This window comes from Anomaloglossus baeobatrachus, chromosome 10 (assembly GCF_048569485.1).
Source record: "Anomaloglossus baeobatrachus isolate aAnoBae1 chromosome 10, aAnoBae1.hap1, whole genome shotgun sequence".
Taxonomy (NCBI): Eukaryota; Metazoa; Chordata; class Amphibia; order Anura; family Aromobatidae; genus Anomaloglossus; species Anomaloglossus baeobatrachus.
In genome coordinates this window covers 6,556,296-6,580,289 of record NC_134362.1, presented here as the reverse complement: position 1 = coordinate 6,580,289, position 23,994 = coordinate 6,556,296, and the positions used below count along the sequence as shown (strand labels likewise).

Genomic DNA, 23,994 nt, shown 5'->3' with positions numbered 1-23,994 from the left:
GGAGAAGAAGCGTGTAATGACCGGACACACCACCAGGGGGCAGCACCAGCAGCGTGTAATGACCGGACACACCACCAGGAGGCAGCACCAGCAGCGTGTAATGACCGGACACACCACCAGGGGGCAGCACCAGCAGCGTGTAATGACCGGACACACCACCAGGAGGCAGCACCAGCAGCGTGTAATGACCGGACACACCACCAGGAGGCAGCACCAGCAGCGTGTAATGACCGGACACACCACCAGGAGGCAGCACCAGCAGCGTGTAATGACAGAAAACACACCCAATCATCTACATCAGGAAGAACCTGGCTACAAAACAGAAACCCACAAACAATGACAAGAATATAACTACTATAATACTGCCCCCTATGTACAAGAATATAACTACTATAATACTGCCCCCTATGTACAAGAATATAACTACTATAATACTGCCCCCTATGTACAAGAATATAACTACTATAATACTGCCCCTATATACAAGAATATAACTACTATAATACTGCCCCCTATATACAAGAATATAACTACTATAATACTGCCCCTATGTACAGGAATATAACTACTATAATACTACCCCTATATACAAGAATATAACTACTATAATACTGCCCCCTATATACAAGAATATAACTGCTATAATACTGCCCCCTATGTACAAGAATATAACTAATATAATACTGCCCCCTATATACAAGAATATAACTACTATAATACTGCCCCCTATGTACAAGAATATAACTACTATAATACTGCCCCCTATGTACAAGAATATAACTACTATAATACTGCCCCTATATACAAGAATATAACTACTATAATACTGCCCCCTATGTACAAGAATATAACTACTATAATACTGCCCCCTATGTACAAGAATATAACTACTATAATACTGCCCCTATATACAAGAATATAACTACTATAATACTGCCCCCTATGTACAAGAATATAACTAATATAATACTGCCCCCTATGTACAAGAATATAACTACTATAATACTGCCCCCTATGTACAAGAATATAACTACTATAATACTGCCCCCTATGTACAAGAATATAACTACTATAATACTGCCCCTATATACAAGAATATAACTACTATAATACTGCCCCCTATGTACAAGAATATAACTACTATAATACTGCCCCCTATGTACAAGAATATAACTACTATAATACTGCCTCTATATGCAAGAATATAACTACTATAATACTGCCCCTATGTACAAGAATATAACTACTATAATACTGCCCCTATGTACAAGAATATAACTACTATAATACTGCCCCTGTGTACAAGAATATAACTACTATAATACTGCCCCTATGTACAAGAATATAACTACTATAATACTGCCCCTATGTACAGGAATATAACTACTATAATACTGCCCCTATGTACAAGAATATAACTACTATAATACTGCCCCCTATGTACAAGAATATAACTACTATAATACTGCTCCTATATACAAGAATATAACTACTATAATACTGCCCCCTGTATACAGGAATATAACTACTATAATACTGCTCCCTATATACAAGAATATAACTACTATAATACTGCCCCCTATGTACAAGAATATAACTACTATAATACTGCCCCTATATACAAGAATATAACTACTATAATACTGCCCCTATGTACAAGAATATAACTACTATAATACTGCCCCTATGTACAAGAATATAACTACTATAATACTGCCCCCAAGCTGTGAGGTTGTGTGTGAGCAGTTCTCCTGATGTCTGGAGCAAGCCCAGGGCGGGGCCCCCCTGGGCGGGGAAGCTCCCCAGGCAAGGCCCAGGCTTCCCGGCCTACACTGGGACACGGCTCCCAGGCCTCTTCCATTGGGAATACCACCCCCAGAGTCACTGTGAGGCCTGTGACTATAGCACAAAGCTCCAGCAGGAAAGGAGAAAGTAAGGAATCCATGTGTCCTGTTTTGGGAGGTAAACAAACTCCAAGTGCAGTAATGAAGCCAGAAGTGAGTGAAGAAAAGAAACAAAGTGTTAAGTGTTGTGATTCCTCCAGAGATCCCCCGGTCAGTGCACAGCTCCAGCCAGGAGCTCAGCTTCCATCAGCGTCAGCTGTGCAGCTCAGCTCTCCGGCCCGCAGACAGAGGACATCTTTGGAGAAGCAGACCCTGCAAGAGAATCTCCAGCAGCAGCATGTGGTGTCCGGCATGGCGAGCTCAGGCCGCACCAGGTCGCAGTCCAGTGCCAGCGGTAAGCAAGTCCCAGTGCCTGGGTCCAGCAAGGCCACCATGAAATCATCTGTGGTGGAGGCCTCTGACAAGCCTGTATTCAAGGTCCCTGCACCTGTGGCCAAGCCTGAAGCTGTGGAGACGGGGCGTGCGCCCGAGCTGCAGCTAGCGGATGAGATACCTGGACTGGTAAGGAAGATGGGTGAGTTGCAGACACATAAACAAATGCTGCAAAGTGAAATAGACTTTATTTACCACCTGAAGACCAGTCACCCTGATAACAATGCCACGTATGACATGAGGCTGAATGCGCTGGGTGTGGAGCTGGCCGGGGTGGTACAAGACATGGACTGTTGTCTGGAGGCGATGGGGCCCCTGAAGACCAGTCACCCTGATAACAATGCCACGTATGACATGAGGCTGAATGCGCTGGGTGTGGAGCTGGCCGGGGTGGTACAGGACATGGACTGTTGTCTGGAGGCGATGGGGCCCCTGAAGGAGACCTACGTGAATCGGGAGCGGTTTGCCTCCTATACACAAGACTGTGCTGTGGAGACCAGGACCCCCCACATAAAGTCAGAGACTGTTCAGGACGAGACCCCCCAGCAGCAGGCACGGCCGGTGGTACAGGCTGCACGCTTCTGCTTCCAGGAGGGGGCACCACTGCAGCAGCAGGGACAGCCTGTAGAGTCTGAACAGGAGCATACGCCTCAGACTCCAGCAGAGGCACCACAAGTCTCAGCATGCTCCTCACAGGAGCAGGACAGTATATCTGAGACTGATTGTGCTGATGAGGCCGGTGCACAGCCTGGGCATAGTGACGTTGTGCCTGTGGGGTCGGGGGCTGGAGGGGATTCACAATCTGTGATGGACGTTGCGCTGTCTAATAATGATGCTGCTCATGTTAATGTACATGACATATGTGACTATCCCCCTTTACCATCTAGTCCACAAGGTGTGACAGCCCCCCCTACTGCAGATCCTCTCCCTGTCAGTCAGCCCAGTGTGACCCAGCAGGTGCCCCCCAGGAATGCCTGGAGCCGCGGTGCCCCATCCTTCACCTCTAGTGCCAGGTATACTGGCCAGACGTTTAAACGTATCAATGTTGTGCGTTTTAAGTACATGGGTCCCAAGGAGGATCTGCCGCAGCGCAGATATGTGGTGAGGGAGCTGCTGTGCCGCCAGATGGGGTTTGTGGTACATGAGATACTGGCCGTCTCTAATTTGCAGGACAGGCAGGGCTATGAGGTCAGTTTCAAGCTCGTTGGTGATCTGGACAGATTCTGGGCCCATTATCCCAAGTTCAGGGACACCGAGGGCTGGAATGAGTTTTTGTTGGTTCCCATTTCCAGGCCAGATACTGTTACTGTAAATGTCACCTTCTGGAATGAGGCCGTTCCCCCACAGGACATCGAGGTGTGGCTCCGGAGACATTGTGACCTCGTCTCTGATCTCACCAAGGTCAGGGATGAGGACAATGGGGTGGAAGGTACAGGTGAAGCTGAGGCAATATAATAATATCACTGCCCACCTACCCAACTCCTTCTTCATTGGGAGGGAGAAGGGGAGATGTTACTACCCCGGGCAGCCCAGAAAATGCTTCAAATGTGGTGGAAAGGGTCATCTGGCCAATGCCTGTACTGTGGTGAAGTGCAGCCTGTGTGGGGAAATTGGCCATGTCGCTGCAGATTGTCGGGACGTCCGGTGCAACCTCTGTGGTAAGATGGGCCATCCTCACAGGGACTGTCCAGACGCCTGGCACAACATCTGCAGAGAGTTACCGGATGAGGATGTAATGGCAGGGGCTGAGGCTCAGGAGGTAGTTGAGCTGGTGGCAGAGGCTCAGGAGGAGGATGTAATGTCAGGAGAGATACCGACCAACTCAGATGCCCACCAGGAGTCCGCCCATGTGACACCAGAGCAGCAGGGTACAAAGAGGAACATGGAGGTTGTCCCTCAGGTCCAGCAGCCTCAGGTAGGCCCCTCTTCTGCATCACTCTTTGTATCTGAGGACTGGAGCGTTAAGCACAATAAGAGGAAGAAAAAAAATGCGTCCTCTCGTAAACCTGAGGCAGAATATGACTCTGGTCAGAGTGCTAGCAAGAAGGTCCAGGGTTCTGCTGAAGTGATGGTCGTGTCCGGCAGGTATGGGGTGTTATCAGAGTCTAATGATGAGGACTATGAGAACGAGTTGAGGAAAATTGATGCTGAATGTGACAGGGACATAGAGGACCATCCCCCGCCGAAAAGGAAGCCCATTTCTGTAGACCCTCAGGTAGAGACTGACATGGACACCAGTGGTGGACAGAACATCTTTGATTCATGATGATGGCTGTTACTCTGCTCCTTTTATACTGTGTTGTGATGGCCGGGTTCTCATTAACAGTAACCTCGAGTAATGTGAATAGTATTAAGGTGAGGAGGACGAGACATACGGTATATGAACATCTCAGATACCTGGGCACTGATGTCATCTTCCTACAGGAGACGCGACTGACATCTCTGGGGCTTATGAGGGAGGCTGAGAGGGAATGGCGGTCCGGTCCATCATTCTGGTCACTGGCTGTGGAGCCTTACGCCGGGGTCGCTGTCCTGTTTAGCACCAATGACGTGACTGTACATAGGATGACGGAGGTGGTCATGGGGAGGTGTCTGGTTCTGGAAGTCACTATCCATGGTAGGCGACTCCGGCTTATTAACATCTATGGGCCACAGACAGTGACTGACAGGATCCAGCTTTATAATGATGTCAAGCCTTACCTCTTCACTTCTCTTCCAGTGGTGATGGCGGGGGACTTTAATGCGATACTGACATCAGGTGACAGTTCCTCAGGCAGGACAGTGACCAGGGATGGTAAGGTCCTACGGAACATCATAACACAGGCAGGGCTGACTGACGCTTTCACACAGGGAGGTCGGCAGCCTAAGTTCACATATTCTTGTTCCAACAGAAGCAGTAGGATAGATTTTGTGTTTGTGAGTCCTACTGAGGCTGTCGGCGCCCTGAGTGAGAAGGTCGTCCCTTACTCTGATCACCTCGCTTTGTGCTTGTGCCTAGGAGTCTCTACCCGTCCGGACATTGGTAGAGGGTTGTGGAGGCTTAATTCCAGTCTCCTGGATGATGTTTATGTCCAGAGTCGTATCCACTCCCTTATGGAGCTTCATCTAGACAGGGCTGACTTCTATGACAACATGACCGACTGGTGGGAGGACGTCAAGGAGGATATCAGATCCCTCTTGCAGAGACTGTCAGTTAATAAAGGGAGGAATAAGTACAGCCAGTACCTAAGACTGCGTAAAGAATTGGAGTCATTGTATTCGGCGGGTGGGGATGACAGAGTAAGGATTAACCGGCTGAAATCTGAGATAAGGCAGTATCAGTACAGTAGGTACACCTCCCTGGTTCTTGAGCGAGATTATGGGTCCTTAGGGGCCCCTGATCCGTTTGAGAATTGCAGGGAGAGGGTGGCCAAGAAAATGGTCACAGGTCTCACTGATTCCCAGGGTGTATTGCAGGATTCACGGGAGGGTATCCTGGGGGTGGTGAGATCTTACTATGCTGACTTGTTTCAGAGGAAGGTTTTGGATAGAAATAAGATGGCTCAATTCTTGGAGGCAACTCCAGTGCCTGATACTTATGATCTGGACTTTTCTCCTTTGACAGCAAAATTAACGGTGGAGGAAGTTAAGGAGGCTATTAATAAATTATGTCTGAAGAAGGCACCAGGTCCAGATGGTATTACTGCAGAGTTTTATAAGAAATTTAGAGACCTCCTGGCTCCAATCCTTGTGGATGTGTATAGCAATTGCCTAGAAATTCACCTGATGCCTCCATCCATGAGAGTCTCCTCGTTGGTTCTGCTGTCTAAGGGTAAAGAGCCGAGCGACATCAGGAACTGGAGGCCGATTGCCCTCCTGAATGTGGACAGGAAGATTCTGGCAAAGATCCTCTTTTCTAGATTAGTTTGTTTGTCTCCGGCACTGTTGGCAGGCTCTCAGTTTGGCACAGTAAAAGGGCGGAACATCTCTGGAGCAGTCATCTCGATACGGGAGATGTTCGAGAGATGTAAAGCTCAGCGGTGTGGGAGATATGTTGTGAGTCTGGACCAGGCTAAAGCCTTTGACAGGGTTGATCATGACTATCTGTGGGCGACTTTGTCAAAGTACGGTATTCCGGGAAAATTTGTGGATTGGCTGAAGACACTGTACAGAGAGGCGGTGAGCTTTCCTCTGATTAATGGTTGGCAGGGTGACACTTTTGGAGTTGAGGCAGGGGTGAGACAGGGCTGCCCATTGAGTCCACTCCTGTATGTTTTTGCCCTGGACCCGTTTCTGAGGTCACTGCAGGAGTGCGATTTTCAGGGGGTGTCGGTCCCCCACTGCTTGCCTCTGAATGTTGTTGCCTATGCGGATGATGTGACGTTGGTGATCTCCAATCCTCGTGAGGTGCAGATGTTATCTGTGTCCATCAGAAGCTACTCAGAGGCCTCCGGGTCTCTGGTCAACCTTGAGAAGAGTCCAGCTCTGTGGACATTAGACACTGATCCCGGCTTTGATCTGCCGCAGTTTGCCAATGCCTCCACCCATATTAAGATCCTAGGGGTTAAATTCGGGAGGGATGATAATGCCAGGCTAAATTGGGAGGAGAAATTGGAAACCGGAAATGTGAAGGTTCAGCGATGGAAGAACTGGAGGCTGACCTACAGAGAAACGGTCACTATGTTGAAGACTTACCTGGTCCCCGTGTTTTTGTATGTCTCTGTCATTTTCCCTTTGCCAGAGCCTTTCTCAGCGAGGCTCTTCAGCCTGTTCTTCCAGCTCTTGTGGGGGAATAGGCTGAACCTAATAAAGAGGGGAGTAACGTACTTACAGCGGAGAGAGGGGGGGTTGGATATGTTGAATCCAAGGGTTTTCTTTGACTCCTTGTTTCTGAAGGTGAATTTTGGGAACATGGACTCAAACAGTAGCTCCCTGTGGGTGAATAGTATCAGGTACTGGATATTGCCTTTTGCAGAGTCTTGGGTGCGAGGCGGCGGTCTCAAGAGGAGGAGATGGACGGGTGACCACCTCCCCCAGTATCTGGACTATGGTCTGAAGTGTGTCAGGAAGTGGGGACTGGAGAGGTCTTACATTGAGAGCAACACGAGAAGAGACCTGTATGCTCGGATATGTGGGACCTTCTTCCATTCTCCACTGGCCCTGAGGGACTGTGTCACGACCACCCTTCAGGACAGTCTCAGGTTCCTGAACGGGAGACGACTTCCTTCCAAACTGTTCGATATTACTTGGCTTTCGCTCCATAGTCGGCTCTTTGTCAGGGGGAATCTGAAGTTTCTGAGCGTCTCTGATCGGACCTGTCCCCTTGGTTGTCGGCAGGAGGAGACTATGGATCACTTTATATGTGATTGCTGGGGAGGAAGGAAGATCCGGGAGGAAGTGTCCGATCGTCTCCAAATCCCCAGACTGCGGACCCTAAAGTATCCTGACATAGTGTACGGTGTCCCCTCTAATGTCAGTAATATCGACAGAGAGACCATGTATATCATAATTAGTGTCATCAAGTACTACCACTGGCACATGAGGACCCGGGTATCGCTGCACAATGAGCCATTTGATCACACCGCTGCAGCCGATCAGGTTATGTCCCAGCTCCGGTGGATCAAAGCCATAGAAATTGGAAGGAGTCAGAGGAACGCAACATTATGGAGGAATGTGAGGTTCAGTTAGGAGATATGGTGTGTTTTTGTTTTTTTTGTTTTCTCTCCCTCTTTCTCTGCTAACGGTGGACTTCATCATTTATTTATGCATGTAATGTGATTATTTAGTGCTTTTGTATATGTGACGGCAGAATGCAGTGATTTGTGTTTTCTTCGGGCAATTTTGTGTTTTTATAATTGTATTTGTTTGTTTTATAATAAAAATTGCCCCTATATACAAGAATATAACTACTATAATACAGCCCCCTATGTACAAGAATATAACTACTATAATACTGCTCCTATATACAAGAATATAACTACTATAATACTGCTCCTATATACAAGAATATAACTACTATAATACTGCTCCTATGTACAAGAATATAACTAATATAATACTGCTCCTATATACAAGAATATAACTACTATAATACTGTCCCCTATGTACAAGAATATAACTACTATAATACTGCCCCTATATACAAGAATATAACTACTATAATACTGCCCCTATATACAGGAATATAACTACTATAATACTGCTCCTATATACAAGAATATAACTACTATAATACTGCCCCTAGGTACAAGAATATAACTACTATAATACTGCCCCTATGTACAAGAATATAACTACTATAATATTGCCCCTATGTACAGGAATATAACTACTATAATACTGCTCCTATATACAAGAATATAACTACTATAATACTGCCCCTAGGTACAAGAATATAACTACTATAATACTGCCCCTATGTACAAGAATATAACTACTATAATACTGCTCCTATGTACAAGAATATAATTACTATAATACTGCTCCTATGTACAATAATATAACTACTATAATACTGCCCCTATATACAAGAATATAACTACTACAATACTGCCCCTATGTACAAGAATATAACTACTATAATACTGCCCCTATGTACAAGAATATAACTACTATAATACTGCCACCTATATACAAGAATATAACTACTATAATACTGCTCCTATGTACAATAATATAACTACTATAATACTGCCCCTATATACAAGAATATAACTACTACAATACTGCCCCTATGTACAAGAATATAACTACTATAATACTGCCCCTATGTACAAGAATATAACTACTATAATACTGCCCCCTATGTACAAGAATATAACTACTATAATACTGCTCCTATGTACAAGAATATAACTACTATAATACTGCCCCTATGTACAGGAATATAACTACTATAATACTGCTCCTATATACAAGAATATAACTACTATAATACTGCCCCTATGTACAAGAATATAACTACTATAATACTGCCCCTATGTACAGGAATATAACTACTATAATACTGCTCCTATATACAAGAATATAACTACTATAATACTGCCCCTAGGTACAAGAATATAACTACTATAATACTGCCCCTATGTACAAGAATATAACTACTATAATACTGCCCCTATGTACAAGAATATAACTACTATAATACTGCTCCTATGTACAAGAATATAATTACTATAATACTGCCACCTATATACAAGAATATAACTACTATAATACTGCCCCTATGTACAAGACTATAACTACTATAATACTGCTCCTATATACAAGAATATAACTACTATAATACTGCTCCTATATACAAGAATATAACTACTATAATACTGCCCCTATGTACAAGACTATAACTACTATAATACTGCCCCTATATACAAGAATATAACTACTATAATACTGCCCCTATGTACAAGAATATAACTACTGTAATACTGCCCCCTATGTACAAGAATATAACTACTATAATACTGCCCCTATGTACAAGAATATAACTACTACAATACTGCCCCCTATGTACAAGAATATAACTACTATAATACTGCCCCCTATGTACAAGAATATAACTAATATAATACTGCTCCTATATACAAGAATATAACTACTATAATACTGTCCCCTATGTACAAGAATATAACTACTATAATACTGTCCCCTATGTACAAGAATATAACTACTATAATACTGCCCCTATATACAAGAATATAACTACTATAATACTGCCCCTAGGTACAAGAATATAACTACTATAATACTGCCCCTATGTACAGGAATATAACTACTATAATACTGCTCCTATATACAAGAATATAACTACTATAATACTGCCCCTAGGTACAAGAATATAACTACTATAATACTGCCCCTATGTACAAGAATATAACTACTATAATACTGCCCCTATGTACAAGAATATAACTACTATAATACTGCTCCTATGTACAAGAATATAACTACTATAATATTGCCCCTATGTACAGGAATATAACTACTATAATACTGCTCCTATATACAAGAATATAACTACTATAATACTGCCCCTAGGTACAAGAATATAACTACTATAATACTGCCCCTATGTACAAGAATATAACTACTATAATACTGCCCCTATGTACAAGAATATAACTACTATAATACTGCCCCTATATACAAGAATATAGCTACTATAATACTGCTCCTATGTACAAGAATATAATTACTATAATACTGCCACCTATATACAAGAATATAACTACTATAATACTTCCCCTATGTACAAGAATATAACTACTATAATACTGCTCCTATATACAAGAATATAACTACTATAATACTGCCCCTATATACAAGAATATAACTACTATAATACTGCCCCTATGTACAAGAATATAACTACTATAATACTGCTCCTATATACAAGAATATAACTACTATAATACTGCCCCTATGTACAAGAATATAACTACTATAATACTGCTCCTATATACAAGAATATAACTACTATAATACTGCCCCCTATGTACAAGAATATAACTACTATAATACTGCCCCTATGTACAAGAATATAACTACTATAATACTGCCCCCTATGTACAAGAATATAACTACTATAATACTGCTCCTATGTACAAGAATATAACTACTATAATACTGCTCCTATATACAAGAATATAACTACTATAATACTGCCCCTATGTACAAGAATATAACTACTATAATACTGCTCCTATATACAAGAATATAACTACTACAATACTGCCCCTATGTACAAGAATATAACTACTATAATACTGCCCCTATGTACAAGAATATAACTACTATAATACTGCCCCCTATGTACAAGAATATAACTACTATAATACTGCTCCTATGTACAAGAATATAACTACTATAATACTGCCCCTATGTACAGGAATATAACTACTATAATACTGCTCCTATATACAAGAATATAACTACTATAATACTGCCCCTATGTACAAGAATATAACTACTATAATACTGCCCCTATGTACAGGAATATAACTACTATAATACTGCTCCTATATACAAGAATATAACTACTATAATACTGCTCCTATATACAAGAATATAACTACTATAATACTGCCCCTAGGTACAAGAATATAACTACTATAATACTGCCCCTATGTACAAGAATATAACTACTATAATACTGCCCCTATGTACAAGAATATAACTACTATAATACTGCTCCTATGTACAAGAATATAATTACTATAATACTGCCACCTATATACAAGAATATAACTACTATAATACTGCCCCTATGTACAAGACTATAACTACTATAATACTGCTCCTATATACAAGAATATAACTACTATAATACTGCTCCTATATACAAGAATATAACTACTATAATACTGCCCCTATGTACAAGACTATAACTACTATAATACTGCCCCTATATACAAGAATATAACTACTATAATACTGCCCCTATGTACAAGAATATAACTACTGTAATACTGCCCCCTATGTACAAGAATATAACTACTATAATACTGCCCCTATGTACAAGAATATAACTACTACAATACTGCCCCCTATGTACAAGAATATAACTACTATAATACTGCCCCCTATGTACAAGAATATAACTAATATAATACTGCTCCTATATACAAGAATATAACTACTATAATACTGTCCCCTATGTACAAGAATATAACTACTATAATACTGTCCCCTATGTACAAGAATATAACTACTATAATACTGCCCCTATATACAAGAATATAACTACTATAATACTGCCCCTAGGTACAAGAATATAACTACTATAATACTGCCCCTATGTACAGGAATATAACTACTATAATACTGCTCCTATATACAAGAATATAACTACTATAATACTGCCCCTAGGTACAAGAATATAACTACTATAATACTGCCCCTATGTACAAGAATATAACTACTATAATACTGCCCCTATGTACAAGAATATAACTACTATAATACTGCTCCTATGTACAAGAATATAACTACTATAATATTGCCCCTATGTACAGGAATATAACTACTATAATACTGCTCCTATATACAAGAATATAACTACTATAATACTGCCCCTAGGTACAAGAATATAACTACTATAATACTGCCCCTATGTACAAGAATATAACTACTATAATACTGCCCCTATGTACAAGAATATAACTACTATAATACTGCTCCTATGTACAAGAATATAATTACTATAATACTGCCACCTATATACAAGAATATAACTACTATAATACTTCCCCTATGTACAAGAATATAACTACTATAATACTGCTCCTATATACAAGAATATAACTACTATAATACTGCCCCTATATACAAGAATATAACTACTATAATACTGCCCCTATGTACAAGAATATAACTACTATAATACTGCTCCTATATACAAGAATATAACTACTATAATACTGCCCCTATGTACAAGAATATAACTACTATAATACTGCTCCTATATACAAGAATATAACTACTATAATACTGCCCCCTATGTACAAGAATATAACTACTATAATACTGCCCCTATGTACAAGAATATAACTACTATAATACGGCTCCTATGTACAAGAATATAACTACTATAATACTGCCCCCTATGTACAAGAATATAACTACTATAATACTGCTCCTATGTACAAGAATATAACTACTATAATACTGCCCCTATGTACAAGAATATAACTACTATAATACTGCCCCTATATACAAGAATATAACTGCTATAATACTGCCCCTATGTAGAAGAATATAACTACTATAATACTGCCCCCTATATACAAGAATATAACTACTATAATACTGCTCCTATATACAAGAATATAACTACTATAATACTGCCCCTATGTACAAGAATATAACTACTATAATACTGCTCCTATGTACAAGAATATAACTACTATAATACTGCTCCTATATACAAGAATATAACTACTATAATACTGCCCCTATATACAAGAATATAACTACTATAATACTGCCCCTATGTACAAGAATATAACTACTATAATACTGCTCCTATGTACAAGAATATAACTACTATAATACTGCCCCCTATGTACAAGAATATAACTACTATAATACTGCTCCTATGTACAAGAATATAACTACTATAATACTGCCCCTATATACAAGAATATAACTACTATAATACTGCCCCCTATATACAAGAATATAACTACTATAATACTGCCCCTATATACAAGAATATAACTACTATAATACTGCCCCCTATGTACAAGAATATAACTACTATAATACTGCCCCTATATACAAGAATATAACTACTATAATACTGCTCCTATGTACAAGAATATAACTACTATAATACTGCTCCTATGTACAAGAATATAACTACTATAATACTGCCCCCTATGTACAAGAATATAACTACTATAATACTGCTCCTATGTACAAGAATATAACTACTATAATACTGCCCCTATATACAAGAATATAACTACTATAATACTGCCCCTATATACAAGAATATAACTACTATAATACTGCCCCTATATACAAGAATATAACTACTATAATACTGCCCCTATATACAAGAATATAACTACTATAATACTGCCCCTATGTACAAGAATATAACTACTATAATACTGCCCCTATATACAAGAATATAACTGCTATAATACTGCCCCTATGTAGAAGAATATAACTACTATAATACTGCCCCCTATATACAAGAATATAACTACTATAATACTGCCCCTATATACAAGAATATAACTACTATAATACTGCTCCTATATACAAGAATATAACTACTATAATACTGCCCCCTATGTACAAGAATATAACTACTATAATACTGCTCCTATGTACAAGAATATAACTACTATACTGCTCATATGTACAAGAATATAACTGCTATAATACTGCTCCTATATACAAGAATATAACTACTATAATACTGCCCCCTATATAGAAGAATATAACTACTATAATACTGCCCCTATGTACAAGAATATAACTACTATAATACTGCTCCTATATACAAGAATATAACTACTATAATACTGCCCCTATGTACAAGATTATAACTACTATAATACTGCCCCTATATACAAGAATATAACTACTATAATACTGCCCCTATATACAAGAATATAACTACTACAATACTGCCCCCTATGTACAAGAATATAACTACTATAATACTGCCCCCTATGTACAAGAATATAACTAATATAATACTGCTCCTATATACAAGAATATAACTACTATAATACTGTCCCCTATGTACAAGAATATAACTACTATAATACTGCTCCTATGTACAAGAATATAACTGCTATAATACTGCTCCTATATACAAGAATATAACTACTATAATACTGCCCCCTATATACAAGAATATAACTACTATAATACTGCCCCTATATACAAGAATATAACTACTATAATACTGCCCCTATGTACAAGACTATAACTACTATAATACTGTCCCTATATACAAGAATATAACTACTATAATACTGCTCCTATATACAAGAATATAACTACTATAATACTGCCCCTATGTACAAGAATATAACTACTATAATACTGCTCCTATATACAAGAATATAACTACTATAATACTGCCCCTATGTACAAGAATATAACTACTATAATACTGCCCCTATGTACAAGACTATAACTACTATAATACTGCCCCTATATACAAGAATATAACTACTATAATACTGCCCCTATATACAAGAATATAACTACTACAATACTGCCCCCTATGTACAAGAATATAACTACTATAATACTGCCCCCTATGTACAAGAATATAACTAATATAATACTGCTCCTATATACAAGAATATAACTACTATAATACTGTCCCCTATGTACAAGAATATAACTACTATAATACTGCCCCTATATACAAGAATATAACTACTATAATACTGCCCCTATATACAAGAATATAACTACTATAATACTGCCCCTATATACAAGAATATAACTACTATAATACTGCCCCCTATGTACAAGAATATAACTACTATAATACTGCCCCTATGTACAAGAATATAACTACTATAATACTGCCCCTATATACAAGAATATAACTACTATAATACTGCTCCTATGTACAAGAATATAACTACTATAATACTGCCCCCTATGTACAAGAATATAACTACTATAATACTGCCCCCTATGTACAAGAATATAACTACTATAATACTGCCCCCTATATACAAGAATTTAACTACTATAATACTGCCCCTATGTACAAGAATATAACTACTATAATACTGCCCCTATATACAAGAATATACTATAATATTGCCCCTATGTACAGGAATATAACTACTATAATACTGTCCCCTATGTACAAGAATATAACTACTATAATACTGCCCCTATGTACAAGAATATAACTACTATAATACTGCCCCTATATACAAGAATATAACTACTATAATACTGCCCCTATGTACAGGAATATAACTACTATAATACTGCCCCCTATGTACAAGAATATAACTACTATAATACTGCCCCTATATACAAGAATATAACTACTATAATACTGCCCCTATATACAAGAATATAACTACTATAATACTGCTCCTATGTACAAGAATATAACTACTATAATACTGCCCCTATGTACAAGAATATAACTACTATAATACTGCCCCTATGTACAAGAATATAACTACTATAATACTGCCCCTATATACAAGAATATAACTACTATAATATTGCCCCTATGTACAGGAATATAACTACTATAATACTGCCCCCTATATACAAGAATATAACTACTATAATACTGCCCCTATGTACAAGAATATAACTACTATAATACTGCCCCCTATATACAAGAATATAACTACTATAATACTGCCCCTATGTACAAGAATATAACTACTATAATACTGCCCCTATATACAAGAATATAACTACTATAATACTGCCCCTATGTACAAGAATATAACTACTATAATACTGCCCCTATATACAAGAATATAACTACTATAATACTGCCCCCTATATACAAGAATATAACTACTATAATACTGCCCCTATGTACAAGAATATAACTACTATAATACTGCCCCTATGTAGCAGACTTGCTTCTGTAATCGGTGTGTACAGTTATAGCCACTATTTAGTACATGGGGTGGTTTACTCCCTGGCGGTATAATGTTGCCCCCCATGGTGGGGAGGGGGTGGTCTTCTATACAGTTATATATATATATATATATATATATATATATATATATGTCGCGGTCTCGGCGTCTGTTTTCCGCGACATTTATAGATTATTTCAGTAAAGAGATTAAGATTCCAAAGTCTAATTAGAGTTTCAGTGACCGAATCCCGGGGTCTCTGGGCTATGAGGAGGTCAACAGCTGCAGCCCCTCCATAGAGTCCGGGAATGTGGAGGCCGGAGAACAACACTGAGGCAGGTAGAGGACGGAGCCGCGAAACTGAGACGAGGCTAGAAATCCTCAGAATAGTGACTGCAGCTCTGGAGGTGACTGGAGGATAAGACATGATGTAACAGCAGAATAGTGACTGCAGCTCTGGAGGAGATTGGAGGATAAGACACGATGTAACAGCAGAATAGTAAGTGCAGCTCTGGAGGTGACTGGAGGATAAGACAATGTAACAGCAGAATAGTGAGTGCAGCTCTGGAGGTGAGTGGAGGATAAGACGATGTAACAGCAGAATAGTGACTGCAGCTCTGGAGGTGACTAGTGGATAAGAATGTAACAGCAGAATAGTGAGTGCAGCTCTGGAGGTGACAGGAGGATAAGACACGATGTAACAGCAGAATAGTGAGTGCAGCTCTGGAGGTGACTGGAGTACAGGAAATGCTGGTGTTTACCCCTGTAATCTCTGGTCGGGGGTCTCCAGGTTGGATTTCTAGCTGCTCTGAACCTCTTGGCTATATTTGCGGTGACAGCTTCTGGCAGGGGGCAGAGCGCTGGATTTGGTTTGTGTGTGGAGGCTCCTCCACCTCCTGGCAGCACAGTCAGGATACATGACCTGTGAGATGCATGGAGCCCCCTCATCCCTCATACTGCCCCTTTATATTGGGTGGTAGATTCTGGCGGGGGTACGGGGCCGTCAGTCGGTGACGTCTTCCTCCACAAGACTCTGCTCCATTGGGGTTTGCGCCTGTTCGGGTTGTGGTGAGATCTGCACTGACATCAGCGGGCCAGAGCGCAGGAACCGGCCCGGAGGGGGCAATGGCGGCCATACAGCCGGGAAGACCGAGGGTGGGGGGGGCACAGCACGTGCTCAGCTACAGTCACACACAACCTCACAAGCCGCAAGTGACAGCCGGCAGCACGAGGCCTGAGCAACAACAGCTGCGTCCACCCCGACCACAAAACATGGCGCCTCACGCTGAGGACCCCCCGCACATTACTCACCCTGCGGAGGCAAGTCACACACCGTCATACTGTGTACAGATAGGATGAGGCACGGGGGGACCAGCCACAGCCAGAGGGCGACGAGCGCGGGGGGACCGGCCACAGCCAGAGGGCGACGAGCGCGGGGGGACCGGCCACAGCCAGAGGGCGACGAGCGCGGGGGGGACCGGCCACAGCCAGAGGGCGACGAGCGCGGGGGGACCGGCCACAGCCAGACCACCCCCCATCATCACACACACACACACACACACACACACACACACACACACACAGGACTACACCCCCCATCATCACACACACACACACACAGGACTACACCCCCCATCATCACACACACACACACAGGACTACACCCCCCATCATCACACACACACACAGGACTACACCCCCCATCATCACACACACACACAGGACTACACCCCCCATCATCACACACACACACACAGGACTACACCCCCCATCATCACACACACACACACAGGACTACACCCCCCATCATCACACACACACACAGGACTACACCCCCCATCATCACACACACACACAGGACTACACCCCCCATCATCACACACACACACAGGACTACACCCCCCATCATCACACACACACACAGGACTACACCCCCCATCATCACACACACACACAGGACTACACCCCCCATCATCACACACACACACAGGACTACACCCCCCATCATCACACACACACACAGGACTACACCCCCCATCATCACACACACACACAGGACTACACCCCCCATCACCACACACACACACAGGACTACACCCCCCATCATCACACACACACACACACACAGGACTACACCCCCCATCATCACACACACACACAGGACTACACCCCCCATCATCACACACACACACAGGACTACACCCCCCATCATCACACACACACACAGGACTACACCCCCCATCATCACACACACACACAGGACTACACCCCCCATCATCACACACACACAGGACTACACTCCCCATCATCACACACACACAGGACTACACCCCCCATCATCACACACACACAGGACTACACCCCCCCATCATCACACACACACACAGGACTACACCCCCCCATCATCACACACACACGACTACACCCCCCATCATCACACACACACACACACACACACAGGACTACACCCCCCTTCATCACACACACACAGGACTACACCCCCCATCACACACACACACACACACACACAGGACTACACCCCCCATCATCACACACACACACAGGACTACACCCCCCATCATCTCACACACACACACACACACACACACACAGGACTACACCCCCCCATCATCACACACACACACACAGGACTACACCCCCCCATCATCACACACACACACACACACAGGACTACACCCCCCCATCATCACACACACAGGACTACACCCCCCCATCATCACACACACACAGGACTACACCCCCCCATCATCACACACACACACAGGACTACACCCCCCCATCATCACACACACACACACAGGACTACACCCCCCCCATCATCACACACACACAGGACTACACCCCCCCATCATCACACACACACAGGACTACACCCCCCATCATCACACACACACACACACAGGACTACACCCCCCATCATCACACACACACACACACAGGACTACACCCCCCCATCATCACACACACACACACACAGGACTACACCCCCCCATCATCACACACACACACAGGACTACATCCCCCATCACACACACACACACAGGACTACATCCCCCATCACACACACACACACCATCACACACACACACAGGACTACATCCCCCATCACACACACACACACAGACTACATCCCCATCACACACACACGGACTACATCCCCCATCACACACACACACACAGGACTACATCCCCCCAATACACACACACACAGGACTACACCCCCATCACACACACACAGGACTACACCCCCCATCACACACACACACAGGACTACACCCCCCATCACAACACACACACAGGACTACACCCCCCATCACACACACACAGGACTACACCCCCTCACGCACACTACACACACAGGACTACACCCCCCATCACACACACACACACAGGACTACACCCCCCATCATCACACACACACAGACTACACCCCCCCATCACACACACACACAGGACTACACCCCCACACTACTACACCACACACAGACTACACCCGGACTACACAATCACACACACACAGGACTACACCCCCCATCATCACACACACCACAGGACTACACCCCCCCATCACACACACACAGGACTACACCCCCATCACACACACACAGGACTACACCCCCCATCATCACACACAGGACACCCCCCATCATCACACACACAGGACTACACCCCCCATCATCACACACACAGGACTACACCCCCCCATCATCACACACACACACACACAGGACTACACCCCCCATCACACACACACACACAGGACTACACCCCCCATCACACACACACACAGGACTACACCCCCCATCACACACACACACAGGACTACACCCCCCATCACACACACACAGGACTACACCCCCCATCACACACACACACAGGACTACACCCCCCATCATCACACACACACAGGACTACACCCCCCATCATCACACACACACAGGACTACACCCCCCATCACACACACACAGGACTACACCCCCCATCATCACACACACAGGACTACACCCCCCATCATCACACACACAGGACTACACCCCCCATCATCACACACACACACACACACACACACACAGGACTACACCCCCCATCATCACACACACACACACACAGGACTACACCCCCCATCATCACACACACACACAGGACTACACCCCCCATCATCACACACACACACAGGACTACACCCCCCATCACACACACACACAGGACTACACCCCCCATCACACACACACACAGGACTACACCCCCCATCACACACACACACACACAGGACTACACCCCCCATCATCACACACAAACACAGGACTACACCCCCCATCATCACACACAAACACAGGACTACACCCCCCATCATCACACACAAACACAGGACTACACCCCCCATCATAACACACACACACACACACACACACACAGGACTACACCCCCCATCATCACACACACACACAGGACTACACCCCCCATCATCACACACAAACACAGGACTACACCCCCCATCATCACACACAAACACAGGACTACACCCCCCATCATCACACACAAACACAGGACTACACCCCCCATCATCACACACACAGGACTACACCCCCCATCATAACACACACACACACACACACAGGACTACACCCCCCATCAACACACACACACAGGACTACACCCCCCATCACACACACACACACACACACAGGACTACACCCCCCATCACACACACACACACACAGGACTACACCCCCCATCATCACACACAAACACAGGACTACACCCCCCATCATCACACACAAACACAGGACTACACCCCCCATCATCACACACAAACACAGGACTACACCCCCCATCATCACACAAACACAGGACTACACCCCCCATCATAACACACACACACAGGACTACACCCCCCATCATAACACACACACACACACACACAGGACTACACCCCCCATCATCACACACACACACAGGACTACACCCCCCATCATCACACACACACACAGGACTACACCCCCCATCATCACACACAAACACAGGACTACACCCCCCATCATCACACACAAACACAGGACTACACCCCCCATCATCACACACACACACACACAGGACTACACCCCCCATCATCACACACACACACACACAGGACTACACCCCCCATCATCACACACACACACACACACACACACACACACACACACACAGGACTACACCCCCCATATCAACACACACACAGGACTACACCCCCCATATCAACACACACACAGGACTACACCCCCCATATCAACACACACACAGGACTACACCCCCCATATCAACACACACACAGGACTACACCCCCCATATCAACACACACACAGGACTACACCCCCCATATCAACACACACACAGGACTACACCCCCCATATCAACACACACACAGGACTACACCCCCCATATCAACACACACACAGGACTACACCCCCCATATCAACACACACACAGGACTACACCCCCCATATCAACACACACACAGGACTACACCCCCCATATCAACACACACACAGGACTACACCCCCCATATCAACACACACACAGGACTACACCCCCCATATCAACACACACACAGGACTACACCCCCCATATCAACACACACACAGGACTACACCCCCCATATCAACACACACACAGGACTACACCCCCCATATCAACACACACACACAGGACTACACCCCCCATATCAACACACACACAGGACTACACCCCCCATATCAACACACACACAGGACTACACCCCCCATATCAACACACACACAGGACTTCACCCCCCATATCAACACACACACAGGACTACACCCCCCATATCAACACACACACAGGACTACACCCCCCATATCAACACACACACAGGACTACACCCCCCATATCAACACACACACAGGACTACACCCCCCATATCAACACACACACAGGACTACACCCCCCATATCAACACACACACAGGACTACACCCCCCATATCAACACACACACAGGACTACACCCCCCATATCAACACACACACACGACTACACCCCCCATATCAACACACACACACGACTACACCCCCCATATCAACACACACACAGGACTACACCCCCCATATCAACACACACACACGACTACACCCCCCATATCAACACACACACACGACTACACCCCCCATATCAACACACACACACGACTACACCCCCCATATCAACACACACAGGACTACACCCCCCATATCAACACACACAGGACTACACCCCCCATCACACACACACACACACAGGACTACACCCCCCATCACACACACACACACAGGACTACACCCCCCATCACACACACACACACACACACAGGACTACACCCCCCATCACACACACACACACACACAGGACTACACCCCCCATCACACACACACACACACAGGACTACACCCCCCATCACACACACACACACACACACAGGACTACACCCCCCATCACACACACACACAGGACTACACCCCCCATCACACACACACACACACAGGACTACACCCCCCATCACACACACACACACACACACACACACACAGGACTACACCCCCCATCATCACACACACACACAGGACTACACCCCCCATCACACACACACACACACACACAGGACTACACCCCCCATCATCACACACACCCATATATATACACACACACACATACACTGTGTCTCAGTCACACCCGGCGGGCGCTAGGACCCGGCGCCGTCCGCACATTCCAGCACTGGGCCCCGCACCTGGATGAACTGGATGGTGAGCGCAGACTTGCCCACGCCGCCGCCACCGACCACCACCAGCCGGTACTTGTCCTGCAGCGCGGCCTCCTTCCAGCCGGACATCCCGGGCCGGCGCCTCACACTCTGCCGTCCGTGCGGGGGCCGCGACAGCGCTGCCGCTCCGGGGGCGGGGCTATGCAAATGCAGAGACTAGGGCGTGGTTAACGTCACATCTGCATATGGCAAAACCAGAGGGTGACCATAACGTGTCCACCAGGAGCTAGGGGAGGAGCCAGGAGCTAGGGGAGGAGCCTCAGCGTCACTAGCTAAAACCCGCTCTATTAATGCTAAAGCACTAATTACCCGGGAGCAGGGGCGGAGCTCTGCTGTTATCAGAATCCGGGCACCGCCACACCCACTACTCTGAAGTCACGTGACGTGACCAGCCGTAAAGCATCGCGGGACATCGAACTACAGCTGACCTCAGCGCGGCGAACAGCTGACGTCATTGCTCCACTAGATGTGACGTCACAGCCCCCCCCACTTCAGGTGACGTTACATCTTCCCTACAAGTAACTCAGGAGCAGTAATGTATGTACACAGTGACTGCACCAGCAGAATAGTGAGTGCAGCTCTGGAGTATAATACAGGAGGTAACTCAGGATCAGTAATGTAATGTATGTACACAGTGACTGCACCAGCAGAATAGTGAGTGCAGCTCTGGAGTATAATACAGGAGGTAACTCAGGATCAGTAATGTAATGTATGTACACAGTGACTGCACCAGCAGAATAGTGAGTGCAGCTCTGGAGTATAATACAGGAGGTAACTCAGGATCAGTAATGTATGTATACAGTGACTGCACCAGCAGAATAGCGAATG

The 23,994-nt window shown here is 44.0% G+C and overlaps 1 protein-coding gene across 1 annotated transcript in view; it reads right to left on the bottom strand.

Moving 5' to 3' along the window:
• RRAS2 (RAS related 2) overlaps window positions 1–23,371 on the bottom strand; it is a 37,908-nt gene extending 14,537 nt beyond the window's left edge. Inside the window, exon 1 of the mRNA XM_075326542.1 lies at window positions 23,134–23,371. Within this exon, the coding sequence (XP_075182657.1) occupies window positions 23,134–23,235 (102 nt within the window). The 5' untranslated portion in view covers window positions 23,236–23,371. The remainder of the gene's footprint in view (window positions 1–23,133) is intronic.
• Window positions 23,372–23,994: the final 623 nt, after the last annotated feature.